The sequence below is a fragment of the Bubalus kerabau genome, chromosome 1, assembly GCF_029407905.1.
Source record: "Bubalus kerabau isolate K-KA32 ecotype Philippines breed swamp buffalo chromosome 1, PCC_UOA_SB_1v2, whole genome shotgun sequence".
In the NCBI taxonomy this organism is placed as follows: Eukaryota; Metazoa; Chordata; class Mammalia; order Artiodactyla; family Bovidae; genus Bubalus; species Bubalus kerabau.
In genome coordinates, this window is record NC_073624.1 from 25,685,558 (window position 1) to 25,703,460 (window position 17,903).

Consider the following 17,903-nt stretch of genomic DNA (forward strand, 5'->3'; position numbering starts at 1 on the left):
AAAACATATCTAAAAGTAAAAAAGTTTTAGAAAAATAAGAAAGTGTGCATCAGAGAGAGGCAGGTCCATTTAAAACATTATCCACATGGTTTTTGGATCATATAAAAATAAGCAATACATATAAGAGTGAGAGTAAAGGTAGAATTGATAAGGATGGGAGGGATCCAACCCCCAGGAAGGAGAAACTAGCTGTGGAAAGGGGTGGGGGTCCCAGGTCTCAGATTCCAGCCTAAGGAAGAGAAGGCAGTGCCAATGAGTGGAAGTGGTGTCTCTTTAAGACAGGATGGCTGTGAGAGGCCCCATACTCGAGTCAGTAATCATGAGTCTATTGCATAAAAGCTATCCCCAGCTGGACGTCTTCTGTTCCACGTATGAAGCCTCAGTTTTTAATAACTCCTCTTCTGGAGATCTACAGAAGTGCCTGGTGTACACGCCAGCCCCAGAACACTTCTTAAATTATTATGTCTGCACAGCAGCAGTGAAAAGCAGCTTGATTGGGGTGAAGAGCAGGAGTCCAGAGAACAGCCATTTTGGAACAAATGATAACTTCAATCAAGGACGCCGGGTATGATGTTAGCCTTATAGCTGAGCCCTTATTGGAGGAACACATGACAGGAAGACGTCTTTCAGTTGAAGGGCAAGGCTCTGGGTCCCACTACCTGAGACACACATGCCCTGTTTCACCTGTCCACGTCTCTCTGTGATAAGATTGTGAATTTCAAGAAGTTTATCTCTGGCTTCTTTTCCTGGTTATTCTCTCTGAAAATATATCGCCTGGTTTCCATCCTAGTCAGAGCCACACTGACATGCTGAAGTCTGTTCTCAGCCAACTGGCCCACAGAGTCTGCAGAAATTGCCTGAAATCAGTGTTTCTCCACGTGTTTCACAGAATCTGATTCCACAAACTAAAGGGTCTTGTGATAAAAATCATTTGGGGAAATGCCAAATTAGATAAAATTAAAGATGTTCCTTTGCTAAGAGACCTCTATTTGCAACAACATGGATGGACCTTGAGGGTATTTATGCTAAGTGAAGTTAGAGAAAGATAAATACTGCATGATCTTACTTATATGTGGAATCTGAAAAAAAAAAAAATCTAGCCATAAATACAAAGAACAGACTGGTAGTTGGTCAAGGAATACAAACTTCCAGTTATAAAAGGAAGTCATGGGAATGTAAGGTAGAGCACGATGACTATGGTTAATAATACTCTTACATATTTGAAAGTTGCTAAGAGAGTAGATTTTAAAAGTTATCATCACAAGAAAAAAAATTTAGAACCATGCACAGTGATGGATGTTAACTAGACTCTCTGTGGTGCTCACTTCACAATATACACAAATATTGAACCATTATATTGTACATACGGAACTAGTACAATGATATATGTCAATGACATCTCAGCAAAAAAGACACCTCTGAACTTTCAAATTAATATGTGTTCGGAGACTCTCCCAGAGTGAGACACAGTAGACAACACCCCTTAATCTTATTTAACCGAGAAGCCATTTCTCCGCAAAGCCTCTCAAGGCACAAGTGTCCTGATTCTCATGAACACGTGTGACGAAATGACTCTCAGGAACATTTGTATTGAACTAGGAATCAGGTATAACAATAGAAGCCATTACCTAGTAAGTGCTTACCATGTGCCAAGAACCCTTCTAAGTTCTTTACATATATCAATATATTTAATCCATATAGCAACCCGGTGATACTGAAACTATTATTTTTCCCATTTTTCAGATGAGGAAGTGGAGGCAGAGAGAAGTTAAGAGATTTGCCCAAGGTTGTAAGTAGCCAAGTTAGTGAGTAGAGAGCTGGGAATTGAACCCAGGCAGTCTGGCACCCACGTAAATTAATGCCTAATAGTAGAATTTCAGACACTGTGATCAGCTGACAGTGGGAGAGGTAGGTCCTAAGAGCAAGCCTCCAATCACAGGAAATCCAAATTTGTGTGCTCATAAATTAGGTTTCAGAGGCCTCCCAGTACACCCTGTAGGACATGACTCCTGAACTATACCATCATTCAGTTTCTCCACTTAATTGTATTATCCTGTGCCTGCACACTCTTCCATTAAAACAAAGTCATGCTGCAGACAGCACAGCTACCAATAAAAATGGTAATACACAGGGAAAATCATCTCTTGATTGACCAAAGTGGCAAGAAAATGAAGGTGCACGTTTGAGAAATGGCCTCCTCTGTGTTCTCAAAGTATTGATCTCCAGCTCAGAGACCAAACCAAGTGGCTGTTTTCCTCCTGTGTGTTGCAAAATTTCTGATCCCCACCCCCTCCACTTAGCTTGAGAATTGCCAAAGACATGTCCTACCCTCTCCCACTTCCTCTCCTTGTTCAGAAGGATGATCACCAGCTTTGGGTGCATCTGGTAGCCGTCTTCACTGAAGGACAGATTTCTCCCTTCAAAAGTCACATTGATCAGATACCTGTAAACAGAGAATGAAGAGAAGGTTACAAGCATGCAGAAGGTATGCCAGAACAAGACAGTCAGGAAGACAGAGAGAAAGGTGGATGGACACTGACGTGTAGATAGCTCTATAAATATCACGTAAAGCTTGTGCCCCTCGGGCTTCAGTTTCATTATCCAATAACTGCCATCCAAGTTTTCACACTATAAGAATAGTAAGAAAGATAATGTAAAAATTTGACATAAGAGCAATGGGCTTGAGTTTAGTTGGCAGCTATGACTGAGCAAATTATTGAGCCTTTTGAATATCTGTTTTTTTCACGATTTGACAAAAATGGGGTAATAAAGAACCTACTCTATTAGGTTTGAAGGGCTTAAATGAGATAGCTGACCAAGGGGCAGAGTAAACCCTCATTAAGAGTTAATGACTGTTATTCAAAAAAGGAGGTGAGTTCAAGGGAGGGGGGTGTAGAGACAAGACACAGTGGGAGTGGGCAAGACAGCTTCCTGCTCAGAGAGGCTGGAGTTTAGGGTCTTTCCCCTCCCAGAGATACACTGATGCTTTCAAACTCTTGCAACAATTCTGTCCAGTCCATACTTAATGAGTCCAGCAGTCAGGGATCTGGTTCTTCCAAATGCATTTGGAAACCAGGGCTACTGAACTTTTATTTGTTTTTGTTGTTGCTCAATCGCCAAGTTGAGTCCAACTCTTTGTAACCCATGGACTGCATGCAGCAGGCCAGGCTTCCCTGTCCTTCACTATCTCCTGGAGTTTGCTCAAATTCTTGTTCGTTGACTTGGTGATGCTATTCAACCATCTCGTTCTCTGCTGCCCTCTTCTCCTTTTGCCTTCAATCTTTCCCAGCATCAGGGTCTTTTCCAATGAGTTGGCTCTTCACAGTAAGTGGCCGAAGTATTGGAGCTTCAGTTTCAGCATCGGTCCTTCCAATGAATATTCAGGGTTGATTTCCTTTGATCTCCTTGCTATCCAAGGGACTCTCAGGCATCTTCTCTAGCACAATAATTTTAAAGCATCAACTCTTCGGTGCTCAGCCTTCTTTGTGGTCCAACTCTCACATTCGTACATGACTACTGGAAAAGTCATAGCTTCTATACAAACCTTTGTTGGCAAAGTGATGTCTCTTTGCACTTTCATAGTGAACAGAAAATCGCAGGGGCGGGGTGGGGGTCCAGGGAGGAGGGAAAGACATTTTGCAGAGTGCTTCAGGTTCAGACATGTAAATTAGCAAAAACTCTAATAATGAGAGTCAGACCAATGGAGCTGTCTTTCAACACCTGTACTCTCAGCTCACCCCATTCTTCCTTTCTGGCTGCTCTGACCTGATGAAGTTCCCTCACTGGGAATTCCCATAGGCATGTTCATTCCCATGACATCAGTGCAACCGTGCTGATGGTAATTCCGGTCCCTTCACCACCATGGCTCAAGGAGTCAATAATGATTAGCTCCACATTCACATGACATGCTACTCTGGAGCCCTGCACCTGATGCTGCAGTGAGACCTATCTCTGTTCAGAAGCAGAATGGGCATCCTGTGATTGTCGGGAGTCTTCTGACAGGCTTCAAAACTTCAACCAACCATGGCTCCCTACTGCACTGAAGGGGAGAAGAATGTGCAGGAGGCAGCCTAAAGGCTCCTTTTGTAAGTCTTCTCATTTAACAAAAACTGTGAGCCTCTTCTTTGATGCTACCAGGTAACATTAGATTAAGCAACCAAGGTTGCTTAGGGTTGCTAGGATGTAGGTCTTTCAGGAAATTCTAAAGATGACTAGGTACTGTGAACCAAATCCTCATGGACCACATTCCTGCCTCTAAAGCTGCCTGGGACTTTTCAAGCTGTCCTTTCCAGGGCAAATGCAGTCAAAAACAGAGAAGACAAAAGAGCAGAGATTCCTAGAATCTCAAAATTGGACAAGATCTTCATAATCAATGAGCCCAGTTCCTGCAGTTTATCTTTCCTTTCTATGACATCATAAAAACAGCCCTCTCAGCTCTTCTTGAATACTTCCACTGATGGGGAGCTCATCACTGTATTCCCTACCCTCAAGGCAGCAACCTCACTGTTGGGCAGTTCTTTTTTACCTAAAGGTGAAATCTGCTCCCCTTCTACCTCTAGATCCTGGTCTCCTCCATAGGAGTTATACAGTTATACAGTCTAATGCTTCTTTCGCATGGGAGCTCTTCAAGCATTTGAAGATATTCATCATGTATCCTGCATAAAGGGCTTCCCAGGTGGCTCAGCGGTAAAGAATAGGCCTGCCAACGCAGGACACACAGGTTTGATCCCTGGGTTGGGATGATCCCCTCAAGAAGGAAAAGGGCAACCCACTCCAGTACTCCTGCCTGGGAAAACCCATGGACAGAGGAGCCTGGCGGACTGTAGTCCATGGGGTCATACAGTCAGACATGACTTAGTGACTCAACAACAACAAGGAATCCCTTATGAAATGAATTTTAGTCTTTGAAGAAACTATGAGCTCATTTGGTTCTATAATTTTAACTTGATAGATAAGGGAACTAACTGAAGCACAAAGAGGTCAAATTATTTGCCCCCAGCTAATTGGGAGCAGAAATAACATTTTAAGAGCTATATTATCATATGTGAAGTGAATCTCCAGTCCAGGTTTGATGCATGATACAGGGTGCTCGGGGCTGGTGCACTGGGATGACCCACAGGAATGAGATGGGGAGGGAGGTGGGAGGGGGGTTCAGGATGGGGAACACATGTACACCCGTGGCAGATTCATGTCAGTGTATGGCAAAACCGTTACAATATTGTAAAGTAATTAGCCTCCAATTAAAATAAATAAATTTATATTTAAAAAAAGAGCTGCTCCCAGTCCCATGTGTTCTCTAGCACCCCACTCTGATTCTCACACGCCACAGCAGCTTTAATATCCCCGTTCCTACACCAAGCTACACCGTGCCATGGTGTAACTCCCCCTCTACCCGCTCAGCTGTGATCTCTGAACACCTTCACTTGGTAAATGTGTAACATCCTTGATTCAACTCAAGGCTCCACCCCGTGTCTTCTCCACTCTCTGTGCTGCTCCTCCTCTCAGCTCACTGCTGCCCTGCTCCTGCCCATCACTAGTGAGAAGATGATATTCAGGTCTCCTGTAGTTTACAACAACTTCAACACTCCAACCTAATTTCCATGCAGTTCATTTCAGGGAGTGTGATTTTAAACTAAAAGACCAGAATTTAAGCATCAGACATAATCCATTTGGAAAGTAGGTTCTTACTACATCAATATGGCATTATACTTTAGAGTAATTTCTGAAAGTTTTCAGAGGAGGTGTTTGAGACTTGTAGAAAAAAATTAGTCTTGCCTCTTTTTTGGAAGAACACAAGAGAGGAAGTAGAGAGGGAGAAGGAAGGAAGGGAGACAGGGAGGGAGGGGAGGGAAGGGAGGAGAGGGAGGGATTAAAGGAAAGGGAAAGAAAGAGAGGAAGAAGGAGGAAGGGATGGGGAGAGATGGAAATTATCTGGCTAATGAACCCTCTTTTTCACCAGATATGGCTGTGAGTAATTCTGACTTTATCTAAATCACCATTAAGAATATTTCAAAGAAAGTGTCGATTTCAGAAGACAATTATAAAAGAGAAGCCCCCAAATCATATAAGCAACAATCAGCATGAATGGAATAAGCATATGGCCTCTCAAGATGACTTCTTTGAAAGGGGAATTCAACTCCCTGAATTGAGTGGATAGGTTGGGAAATTCAAACTCCAAGAAAATAAAACCACATTCATGGGTAATTGCTCTGCAGTTAAATTTCTCTAGTTGTTCCTGCTCCCAATCCTTTTGCTTTTCCTTATATATTTTTCTCTCTCTAGGATGTTCACCTTATTCCAGTTCTACATGTTCATTTAATTCTGTGTTGACATTTCTCATATATTTTACTTATCAAAAATATTAATAAAATGTTATGACAGTACACAAAATACTCTTCTGCAAAGTATCCTTTAATTATTCATATCCTTCAGCAGTGTAAAGATTCATCATTCACATTGTGTTTTTCTGAGTAATTCCCCGAGACGTGCCAACCTTTAGCTATTAGTGAGGAGCTTGCAAATATACACTTGCCTTGGGTAAGGATGCCCTTAGAATAGTGGAACAGACCAATCCATTCATTGGTAATGAAATGTGTGAAAAAACAATTGGGAGTGTGGTCACTTCTAGACCTGTGACCTTGGCCCTGAACCTGAGTTTTTCCCTCTTTAAAATGGAAACACCGATTTTTTTTTACCTCTAGTTTACCAGGTTGTGATGATCACCTGAAATAGGGGGTAGAAAAACTATATAAAATATGACACAAATAAAAGGTTATATAGTAGGAAACATTTAGAAAAAAAATAATATACTTCGACTAGCCTGATTAGAATTATCTAAAGGCAGGGAACTTGCCTCATTTTGGACCTCAGTGAGTAAAAGTGGGACGATTACATTCATCAGGGCTGAACTAACAGTGGAACACATGGGAGAAAGGAAACTGCCTCCCACATATGGAGGATAAACTAGGTCAAATGGTCATAGTAATCAGTTCAGCTTTCCATAAGACCTGAAAATACCTAACCACCTTTGCATCTGGTGGCACTTTGTCAATTTTGAATATTAATTAAAACCTCAAAGTGTCCGTGTATAACCCTCAGTAAAGGATTTGACTATATTATTAAGAGATGCCACAGCTATTCTGTCTCTGAAAATGTCATCTTCAAGAATGTAATGAGAAAGCCTAGCTTCAAGTGGCACTCAAATTCAGAAGTTCTGCTCATAAGATCCTAGTCGCTTGGAAGGCCCATCAAGGTTTGGTATATAAAAAAATATTGCTTGATTTGTCTTTGGGATGTAGTTTGATGCATAAGCCAAATGATAGCTTATCTCATAAAGTTCTAACACTGCAAAAATCTCAGATTGCTGGAACTAGAAGAAAACTTAAAAACCATCCATTGAGAACTGTCAGTTTGGACGGGAGAAAATGGGTCCCCCAATACTACCTGACTTTCCAAGGTGGCTTGCCTGTTCAGGACTGGAGTTCAAGTCTTCTTATTTCAAGCTCAGGGTTCTTTTCATTATTTCAGTAAGTAAAGTGAAATCAGTGTCTCAGAGCCTCAGATGGGCCTCTTGGCATTCTCACATCACCATCACGTGCCCTTGACTACAGAGACCCCCTCATACAAACTGCGGAAAATAAAACCGATCACATTTCCGGCCTGACTCTGGCTTGTGGAGAAAGTCTTGGAACCCTGCTGGGCTCAGGTCCAACATATTTGCTGCCTGTGGCCAAAGTCATCCTCCACTGGGTTGAATGGGGTCAAGCTGAGGTAAAAAGCCTGTGTGCCTCTTTGACTTTGACCATGCCACTCAGAGCTCATCTGCTGCAATGATTTAGCAGTACACCATGTGTGGGAGGCGTCCGAGAGGGCTCTGCCAGAATCTCCCCAGAAAACCAAGTGCTGTGGCCCCACAGTTCTCATTGTGCCCTCCAGATTCTCACAAGGGACTACTGTGTTTTTTTTTTTTAAATGAATGTCTTTTAATGTGGTAATAAGAGAGACATGTTTATCCTCTCAGATGACCCTCTCATTTTCAGATGAAGCAGATGAAGTCTGGAGGGGTTTGTGTTTTCACCAAGATCAGATGACAGGGTTGGAAAGAGGATCCAGGTGTCCCCACCCCACACCAGTGATCTTTCTGCTCAACATCATGCCTCAAAAATGTGGAATTATTCTCATTTTTTTATGAGGAATCTCCATACCATCTTCCATAGTGGTTGTATCAATTTACATCCCCACCAGCTGTGCAAGAAGGGTTCCGTTTTCTCCACACCTTCTCCAGCATTTATTGTTTGTGGATTTTTTGATAGCCATTATGACTGGTGATAGGGGATATCTCATTGTAGCTTTGATCTGCACTTCTCTAATAATGAGTGACATAGCACGTTTTCATGTTTATTAGCCATCTGTATGTCTTCTTTGGAGAAATGTCTGTTTTTTGATTTGGTTGTTTTTCTGGTATTGAGTTGTATGAGTTGGATGTGTATTTTGGAAATTAATCCTTTGTCAGTTGTTTAATTTGCTATTATTTTCTCCCATTCTGAGGGCTGTCTTTCACCTTGTTTATAGTTTTCTTTGCTGTGCAAAAGCTTTTAAGTTTAATTAGGTCTCACTTGTTTATTTTTGTTTTTATTTCCATTATTCTAGGAGGTGGTCATAGAGGATCTTACTATGATTTATGTCATACTGTATTCTATGTTTTCCTCTAACAGTTTATAGTTTCTGGTCTTACATTCATGTTTTTAATTCATTTTGAGTTTATCTTTGTGTGCATTGTTAGAAAGTGTTCTAATTTCATTTTTGTACACTTAACTATCCAGTTCTTGCAGCACCACTTATTGAAGAGACGATCTCTTCCCTACTGTATACGCTTGCCTCCTGTGTCAAAGGTAAGGTGCCCATAGGTGTGCAATATACCCTGAGGAAACCAAAACTGAAAAAGACAAATGTACCCCAATGTTCATCACAGCACTATTTACAATAGCTAGGACATGGAAGGAACTTGGATGTCCATCAATAGATGAATAGATAAAGAAATGGTGGTACTTATATACAATGGAATATTACTCAGCCATAAAAAGGAACACATTTGAGTCAGTTCTAATGAGGTGGATGAACCTAGAGCCTATTATACAGCTTATGCAGAAGTAAGTCAAAGAGAAAAACAAATATCATATATTAATGCACATACATGGAATCTAGATGGAGAAGGGAATGGCAACTCACTCCAGTATTCTTGCATGGAGAATTCCATGTACAGAGGAGCCTGGCCAACTACAGTTCATGGGGGTCACATAGACTCAGACACGACTGAGCAACTAACACACATAGACATGGAATCTAGAAAGATTGGTGCTGATGAACCTATTTGCAGGGCAGTAATGGAGATGCAGACACAGATAACATACTTGGGGACATGAGTAGAAGGGAGGAAGGAGAGGGTGGGGACGAATGGAGGGAGTAACATGGAAACATATATACGACCATATGTAAAATTGATAGCCAGTAAAAATTTGCTGTATGACTCAGGGAACTCAAACTGGGGCTCTGTAACAACCTAGAGGAGTGGGAAGGGGTGTGAGGTGGGAGGGAGACTGTAGGGAGGGGACAGATGTATATCTATAGCTGATTCATGTTGATGTATGGCAGAAGCCAACACAATATTATAAAGCAATTATCCTTCCATTAAAAATTAAAAATAATTATTAAAAAATGTGGAGTTGTTCATAGCTCTCAATTTCCATTCTCCAGCTATTAGAGCAAAGTAATAAAGGAGGAAATACAGTTCCAGGGAAGAGACTCAAATTCTTGACCCCTTTGCTTATGATTTTCCAGCTCTGAAAACCTGTAACTATGTCACTATGTCTTTGGTTTGTCACTTACCTTTTAAAGCATTTAGCTCCTTCATCTATAAAATAGACCATCATCTATAAAATTCAAGCTACCTCACTTGCCTGATGTGGGAAGAACACAACTCCTAGGAGATGTTCTCTATCTTGATGCATCACCTGATTAATATCGTGGCTATTACACTGCTAAACTCCATCATCTAAATGACAAAACCAACTTTTAATCTGAGAGTCCAGGGTTTAGGTCCCTGCCCAGGGACCAAAAGTAAATAAAGAAATAAAATAAAATAGAAAATAGCAAAACCACAGATCTTTCAAAAAGCTTTTCGCTGGTCTCTTTAACAGTTATTGTATCATATGCATTTCCTCCCGAAAACAATAGGAACAATTTTTTACAAGATTAGAAATAGATGTCATGCAAAGATGGGCACAATAAAGGACAGAAATAGTATGGACCTAACAGAAGCAGAAGATATTAAGAAGAGGTGGCAAGAATACACAGAAGAACTATACAAGAAAAGATCTTCATGATCCAGATAACCATGATGGTGTGATCATTCACCTAGAGCCAGACATCCTGGAATGCGAAGTCAAGTGGGCCTTAGGAAGCATCACTACGAACAAAGCTAGTGGAGGTGATGGAATTCAGCTGAGCTATTTCAAATCCTAAAAGATGATGCTGTGAAAGTGTTGCACTCAATATACCAGCAAATTTGGAAAACTCAGCAGTGGCCACAGGACTGGAAAAGTCAGTTTTCATTCCAATCCCAAAGAAAGGCAATGCCGAAGAATGTTTAAACTACCACACAATTGCACTCATCTCACATGGTAGCAAGGTAATGCTCAAAATTCTCCAAGCCAGGCTTCAACAATACGTGAACTATGAACTTCCAGATGTTCAAGCTGAATTTAGAAAAGGAGGAACCAGAGATCAAATTGCCAACATACACTGGATCATCGAAAAAGCAAGGGAGTTGCAGAAAAACATCTACTTCTGCATTATTGACCACGTCAAAGCCTTTGACTGTGTGGATCAAAACGAACTGTGGAAAATTCTTCAAGAGATGGGAATACCAGACCACCTTTCTTGCCTCCTGAGAAATCTATATGTAGGTCAAGAAGCAACAGTTAGAACTGGACATGGAACAATAGACTGGTTACAAATTGGGAAAGGAGGACGTCAAGGCTGATTATTGTTACCTTGCTTATTTAACTTATATGCAGAGTACATCATGTGAAATGTCGGGCTGGATGAAGCACAAGCTGGAATCAAGACTGCCGGGAGAAATATCAATAATCTCAGATATGCAGATGATACTATCCTTATAGCAGAAAGCAAAGAAAAACAGCCTCTTGATGAAAGTGAAAGAAGAAAAATCTGGCTTAAAAGTAAACATTCAAAAAACTAAAATCATGGCATCCTGTCCCATCACTTCATGGCAAATAGATGGGGAAACAATGGAAACAGTGAGAAACTTTATTTTGGGGGGCTCCAAAATCACTGCAGATGGTGACTGCAGCCATGAGATTAAAAGATGCTTGTTCCTTGGAAGAAAAGCTATGACCAACCTAGGCAGCATTTGAAAAAGCAGAGACATTACTTTGTTGACAATGGTCTGTCTAGTCAAAGCTTTGGTTTTTCCAGTAGTCAGGTAGGGATGTGAGAGTTGGACTATAAAGGAAGTTGAGCACCGAAGAATTGATGCTTTTGAACTGTGGTGTTGGAGAAGACTCTTAAGAGTCCTTTGGACTACAAGGAGATCAAACCAGTCAATCCTAAAGGAAATCAGACCTGAATATTCATCCGAAGGACTGATGCTGAAGCTGAAGCTCCAATACTTGACCACTTAATATGAAGAGCTGACTCATTGGAAAAGACCCTGATGATGGGAAAGCTTGAAGACAGAAGGAAAAGGGGACAACAGAGAATGAGATGGTTGGATGGCATCACAGACTCAATGGACATGAGTTTGAGCAAGCTTCAGGAGTTGATGATTAACAGGGCAGCCTGGCGTGCTGCAGTCCATGGGGTTGCAAAGAGTCAGACATGACTGACACAACTGAGCAACTGAACTGAACTGAACTTAAAATGTTGAAAAGCTACTTAGTTAGAGACCAGTATTGGGAGACACAAGTAAATATTTAAAAATCAGATGTTCCTTGTGATGGTTTGGGAAATTAAATAGAAAGTTCTGACTTTTCCCCAACATAGAGTGAAGTCGCTCAGTCGTGTCTGACTCTTTGCGACCCCATAGACTGTAGCCTACCAGGCTCCTCTGTCCATGGCATTTTCCAAGAAATAGTACTGGAGTGGATTGCCATTTCCTTCGCCAGGGGATCTTCCCAACCCAGGGATCGAACCCGGGTCTCCCGCATTGTAGACAGACGCTTTACTGTCTGAGCCACCAGAGAAATTCATAATAATTAAAATGAATCTAAAGTGGCCAACCCAGTATAATGTGGTCATTGTGGTAGATCATGGCCTGGGAACAATTCTCTCTGCTGCTGCTGCTGCTAAGTCGCTTCAGTTGTGTCCGACTCTGTGTGACCCCATAGATAGCAGCCCACCAGGCTTCCCATCCCTGGGATTCTCCAGGCAAGAACACTGGAGTGGGTTGCCATTTCGTTCTCCAATGCATGAAAGTGAAAAGTGAAAGGGAAGTCGCTCAGTCGTGTCCGACTCTAGCGACCCCATGGACTGCAGCCTACCAGGCTCCTCCATCTATGAGATTTTCTAGGCAGAAGTACTGGAGTGGGGTGCCATTGCCTTAGCTTCTTCTGGGATCAGACTCAGAAGAAATAATTCATTAGTAAGATATCCTGCACTCACATGAACAACACAGACAATGCCCCTAAATGCTGGTCGAAAGAAAAATAAGGGGAAATAGGAAAAATAAGCTAAGTGGAGAGGAAATGAATGTAGTGTGCACTAAATACATACTCTATCACCATCACCATCGGCAGCAGCAGCAGCCGCCGCCAGTGTGTGTGGCATTTAAAGGCAAGGATGCTGCCATCAGACCACTTCTGTTCAAATCCTAGATCCATCAGTTCCTAGGTTATGTGACAATGTTTTCAAGGCACGTGAGTTATTTTATTCTGGTCATCAATGGTGTTCTCTTTGAGGAAAAGGGATTTGAAGAAGTTTTAAAGGTTTCCTTTGAGCCACAGTGTCAAATATAAAAATACTAAACCATGCTATTGAACAAAATAATTAGAAATACCAGTTTCCTAAGCTGTCAAGTGCAGGCCTTTTCTCACTTTTGCAAAGTGATACTTAGAACCTCAGGAAAAACTAATTTAAAGCGTAGACTGTAATATTAATTTATCATTACTTGAGGCAAATTAAAAATAGTTTGTGTGCCAGTGGATTAAACACTTTCTCTGAAGTGGTGTTTATGCCATTCATTTTATGAACCATTCTTTACAAATCATAAAAGCTTCACGTTTGGGCTAGTCCATAACTCAGTTATTGAAATTCTAAATCTGTAGTGTTAAACCAATGAGATATTAAAGTATCTTAAGACTGACTGATATACATTTAATATACTCCCTCTCTCATGCTGGTGGTGAAAAGGATTGTGTTTTGGCCCCTTAGCAGTCTGGCTGAGGGTAAGTAGTGATGTTTCAACTTCCCAACTATTACAGGGAAAGAGTCTTCTCAGAGCCCTCAGCCTGTCAATGAGATTTTCTGAGCTCTATTACCCAAATTCTGTTTCACCATTGAATACCATGAATTAGTTTTATCAAAACAAAAGAAGAGCTTCCCAGGTGGCTCAGTGGTAAAGAATCCACCTGCCAGTACATGAGACGTGGGTTCAGTCCCTGGATCAGGAAAGTTCCCTGGAGGAGGAAATGGCAACCCATTTCAGTATTCTTGCCTGGAGACTGCCATGGACAGAGGAACCTGGTGGGCTACAGTTCATGGGACCGCAAAGAGTTGGACACGACTGAGCAACTGAGCACACACAAAATTAAAAGAAAAAGAGGGGCGTTGTTGAGAGCTGCTGAAAAATCTCTGCTCAGATATATAAGAAGGTAGAGAGCATTTCCTCTTCCTCTAAATGTTAACTTAATGAGCTCCAAGAGGTTCTGCCACCAGCTGCAATGGCCTACTGTCTACCTTTTCACCCTCTTGTCTGTCTCCTTTCACCAAGCGTGGTCAATGTGGCAGGTCATGGCCAGGGGACAACTCTCCTGTGGACTCTTTCATCTGGGGTCAAAGCCAGGAGCTTGTTCTCATTATAAGATACCAACACTCAAATGAATGAAAAGTCCTGAATGCCTCAAATGCTTAGTGATGAGGAAAGAACATAGAAGGCAGAAATGGTACACCTAAAAAGACAATGCTGCAAATCAACCATACTTTAATAAAAAAGAAAACAAAAAAACAGCGATGATAAAACAAAGGGAGAAACAGGATATGTGAAGGGAAGATGAGAGAAATGCAGTATGTATCACACCCCCCCCCCAATACTACCAATGTGCAGCACAGCGTGGTGTGGACAAGCAAGGACTCTGCAGCCCGTTGATCTCTGCTCATGTCCTTGCCCGGCCGGTTCTGAAGCTGCGTGATCTCATGAGCTATTTAATCTCTCCCTGCCTCAGTTTCCTCACTATAAAAATGTGAACAGTAATAGTACTTACCTCACAGGACCGTTGTGAGGATACATGCACCTGTGCATAATGAGCCTTTAGTTTTAGCTGCTGCTGGTGTTATTATTATGATTACCTTTAACACAGTATTACCTGGATACCAGAGACTGTTAGAGATTGCAGGGACTTCTGGATCACAGTCTGACCTTCCATATTTAAAGCTTAACAGAAGATAATGCCTGGGTAGATGTTGCCGCTCTTTGGCAGGATAAGTTCAGAGTCTGGTCTGCCAGTCTCTGGATCTCTGCTTTTCCATTAACAGCACATTCATCCCACCCCCACAATATCCCAGCCATTCAGGCTTGGGGACATATGCTGTCTCTCCTGTGATTGGTTATCCCTGTGAGGTATTTTGCAGCGGCAAGTCATTTAATTGTACGACTTCAATGTAAAGTTTGCTTTCTGAGGAAGGCAAAAGATGAGCTCATATCCCCATAATTTTAGTCTAGAATACATGACTCCTTGAAATGACCCCCATTATGACCTTCTAGAGCCCTGATTGGAACACTATGTAATTCTCTTTAAAATTTCCTTTGGCGGGGCATGCTTCTGCTTGTAGGTTCCTTAGGAACTGGAGATGCCAATTAATCAAGAGTGCTGGACATCAAAGCTTAGGGAACTGTGCACAGAACTTGAGACAGAAAAGGAATTCCTCCTGGTATTCATGTCCACAGCCCTTTATCACCTCTGTGATGGGTGAGGAGAGTGAAGGTGTGACGGGAAACCCAGAGTCATCAGAGGCACTGAGAAAGGTGACAGTCCCAGTGGGAAGGAATCAAGTAACTCTCCTGGATTCATTTTAAGCTCATGTTTTCACGTTGCACATAAGTTACAATTACTTTCTTTTTCCAAAGCCCTGAATAAAATCCCTCTTCTCTTCCCTAGACGATGTGGTCAATATATTGGAATACAGCCCAGTGTGGGCCATCAGAACTAAGCAGTGAACCTTCCCGGAGAAAATGCCAAGGCAGATCAAAGGGTAGCTGATCACTGAGTACTCGGTATCTCTTCTTTATGCCTACTAATATTTTTCAGGTATTCAACTTTATGCCTACTAATATTTTGCTGACATCCATTCTAGCTCACGAGCGGGCAGACCTACTCAGGGGTTATGCCAAAATCAGCCAAACAATGACTGGCAAAGATTTCTCTAGGACATCCAGCTCTGATCAGAAGCCTTTTCCTACTGTGAACCATTTAGACTTAATTGAAAGCAAATCTGGTCACATACACCCAAGAAGAAGCCTCTAGTCACAAATCCAAAGTGACCTGGGCATGAAAGTGAGGGGATAAGGAGGCTTTTCTCTCCCTTTTGACCTTTCTCCATTTCCTCAGTTTGCTTTTCCATGGGAGCCCCTTTCTACGCTCTCCTCTTCCTGAGATGGCCAACAAGACCAACAGACTGGCAATCCCTCCATACACAAAGCACCTAGCCGCTCTGTAGCTCCGATGCACTTAATTCCACAGCTCCCTGCAGTAGCTCTACTGAAGGGAAGAAGAAGAGGTAAGCAAAGGAATTAGTGAGATGACTCTAGTTACAGGGACTGGGAATGAAGGTTATGAGGAACTGTCTTGTCATTCATGGAAAAAGGGGGGTTATGACTTAAGTCTTTCAGTAGCAGTTGGTACAGATCTTTAAGTAGAAATTTCTAGAAGCAATTACACTGAATGGAAGGAAAAGAGTGGTCAAAATAAGGAAGACATTCCAGGGGCAGGAGATGGTTTCCAACAGAGGACTCAGGATACCTGGGTGAAGATAATGTCTTTCAGGGAGATGGGTGTCTCAGAATTTCATCATGCTACAGATGCAAGGCAGAGGGTGGTGGAGGCTGTGGCCTCATTCCAGAGCACATCTTCATCTTCAGAAGATGCAGTCATGAACAGCCTGTCCCAAGGATAATGCCCTTCTACATAGGAAGTGAAGTGATTTACTCAGTCTTATAGTCCAAGGAAAGACCAGGGGAATGGAAGATACACATATCCCAGATGCAACATGGAACAAAATATGAGCGTGAAGAAAGTGAACTGTTGGGAAAGTTAGCGACAATGAGTTTGTTGATGTGGCTCCTGTAGCATGGTCTGCAAAAGAGCTTTCTTTGGCTTCAGTGCAGCAAGAGGACCCACCTCTTAAAGTCTGGTTGAGTTTGAAGGTACCGGAAATGTACGCCTGTCAGTATTAAAAGGGATATGAGGGACCTGAAAACAGTAAGATGAAATGTATATCTTGTCAAGGAGAAAAACATCAAGATAGAAACTACAATGCAAAAGTGCTGATCCAAGGTTATCAGTCAAACACAGCCTGTGTTTCTAGAGCTTCTGTAAGTGCTGCTCTGAAGCACAGTACTTCATAGCACAGTTTCTAGATCAAGTTAGAGCAGAGAGGTCAGGGGAAGATCAAATTTGTTTATTTATTTAACTATTTTTAGATAGTTAGTTAGAGACGTGCATTGATCTGTTCCAATAACTCTAACATGGCTTGACCCTTGAGTCAGAATTTGAAGCAAGGTGAGGGCAAGGGTTTATTTAAATCCAACCCCATTTCCCTCTTTCCTGGTCCTCAAGAGGACAGCACACATGAACCCCAACTGCATCTTCACAGGGAAGCTGAAAGAAACATGTAATCATCTCTCCCCGCTGTACATGTGGGGGCTAGAACTCGGCTGTTCTTTCTTTGTCAGGGGATCCTAGCTCTTTCTCTCCCTCTGTAGGTTGATGTTGCCATGGAAACATGCTCTTTAATGCTTCTGAAATTACTGTGCAGTTCTAACATTAACTCTTTCTCAGCCAGGGGAGGTCACAAAGAGATTTGTTTTCCAACTTCTGCAAAGTAATTCCATTTTCTACCTCTTTTTACTACAAACTTAAAAAAAAAGTAATTGACACCTGATGCCCCGACTTCCTTACCAGCCCTCTCTCCTTAACCTCTGCAGTCTAGGCTTTTGTCTCTGTCACTCTACAGAAACAGATCTTACAAGGTCATCGATAACCAAAACAAAATCAGTAGCTCTTGCTTCATCATTATTCCGCCTGACATTATACAACTAACAGATGACACTCCCACATTTTCAGCACTCTCCTTTCCTTTGTTTATTTGTGGATTAAAGTAGGATAATTTCTTGGTTCTTCCTATACTTTTAGAACCAGTTCTCTCTCCCTCTCCTGTCCATTTTTGCTGGGAAATCCCTAACTTGGGGGCACTCAAGACTCAGGTTTTCACCTCTGCTCTCTCTCGAAGACACATTCACAGCCAAGTATCAACCATCATCACCTCGATACCAAGGCCTCCAAAATCTCCATTGGAGCTCCCATCTCTTTCCTGACCTTCATTCAGTTCTATATTCCTGGTGGGACCATTCTACCTGAGTGCTCAGTTATCAGGTCAGACTTAACACGGTC

General features: G+C 41.9%; 1 protein-coding gene across 1 annotated transcript in view; it reads right to left on the reverse strand.

Moving 5' to 3' along the window:
• The window catches only part of GRIN2B (glutamate ionotropic receptor NMDA type subunit 2B), a 347,257-nt gene that overhangs the window by 128,598 nt on the left and 200,756 nt on the right, over nucleotides 1-17,903 (reverse strand). Inside the window, exon 3 of the mRNA XM_055566149.1 lies at nucleotides 2,329-2,443. Within this exon, the coding sequence (XP_055422124.1) occupies nucleotides 2,329-2,443 (115 nt within the window). The remainder of the gene's footprint in view (nucleotides 1-2,328; nucleotides 2,444-17,903) is intronic.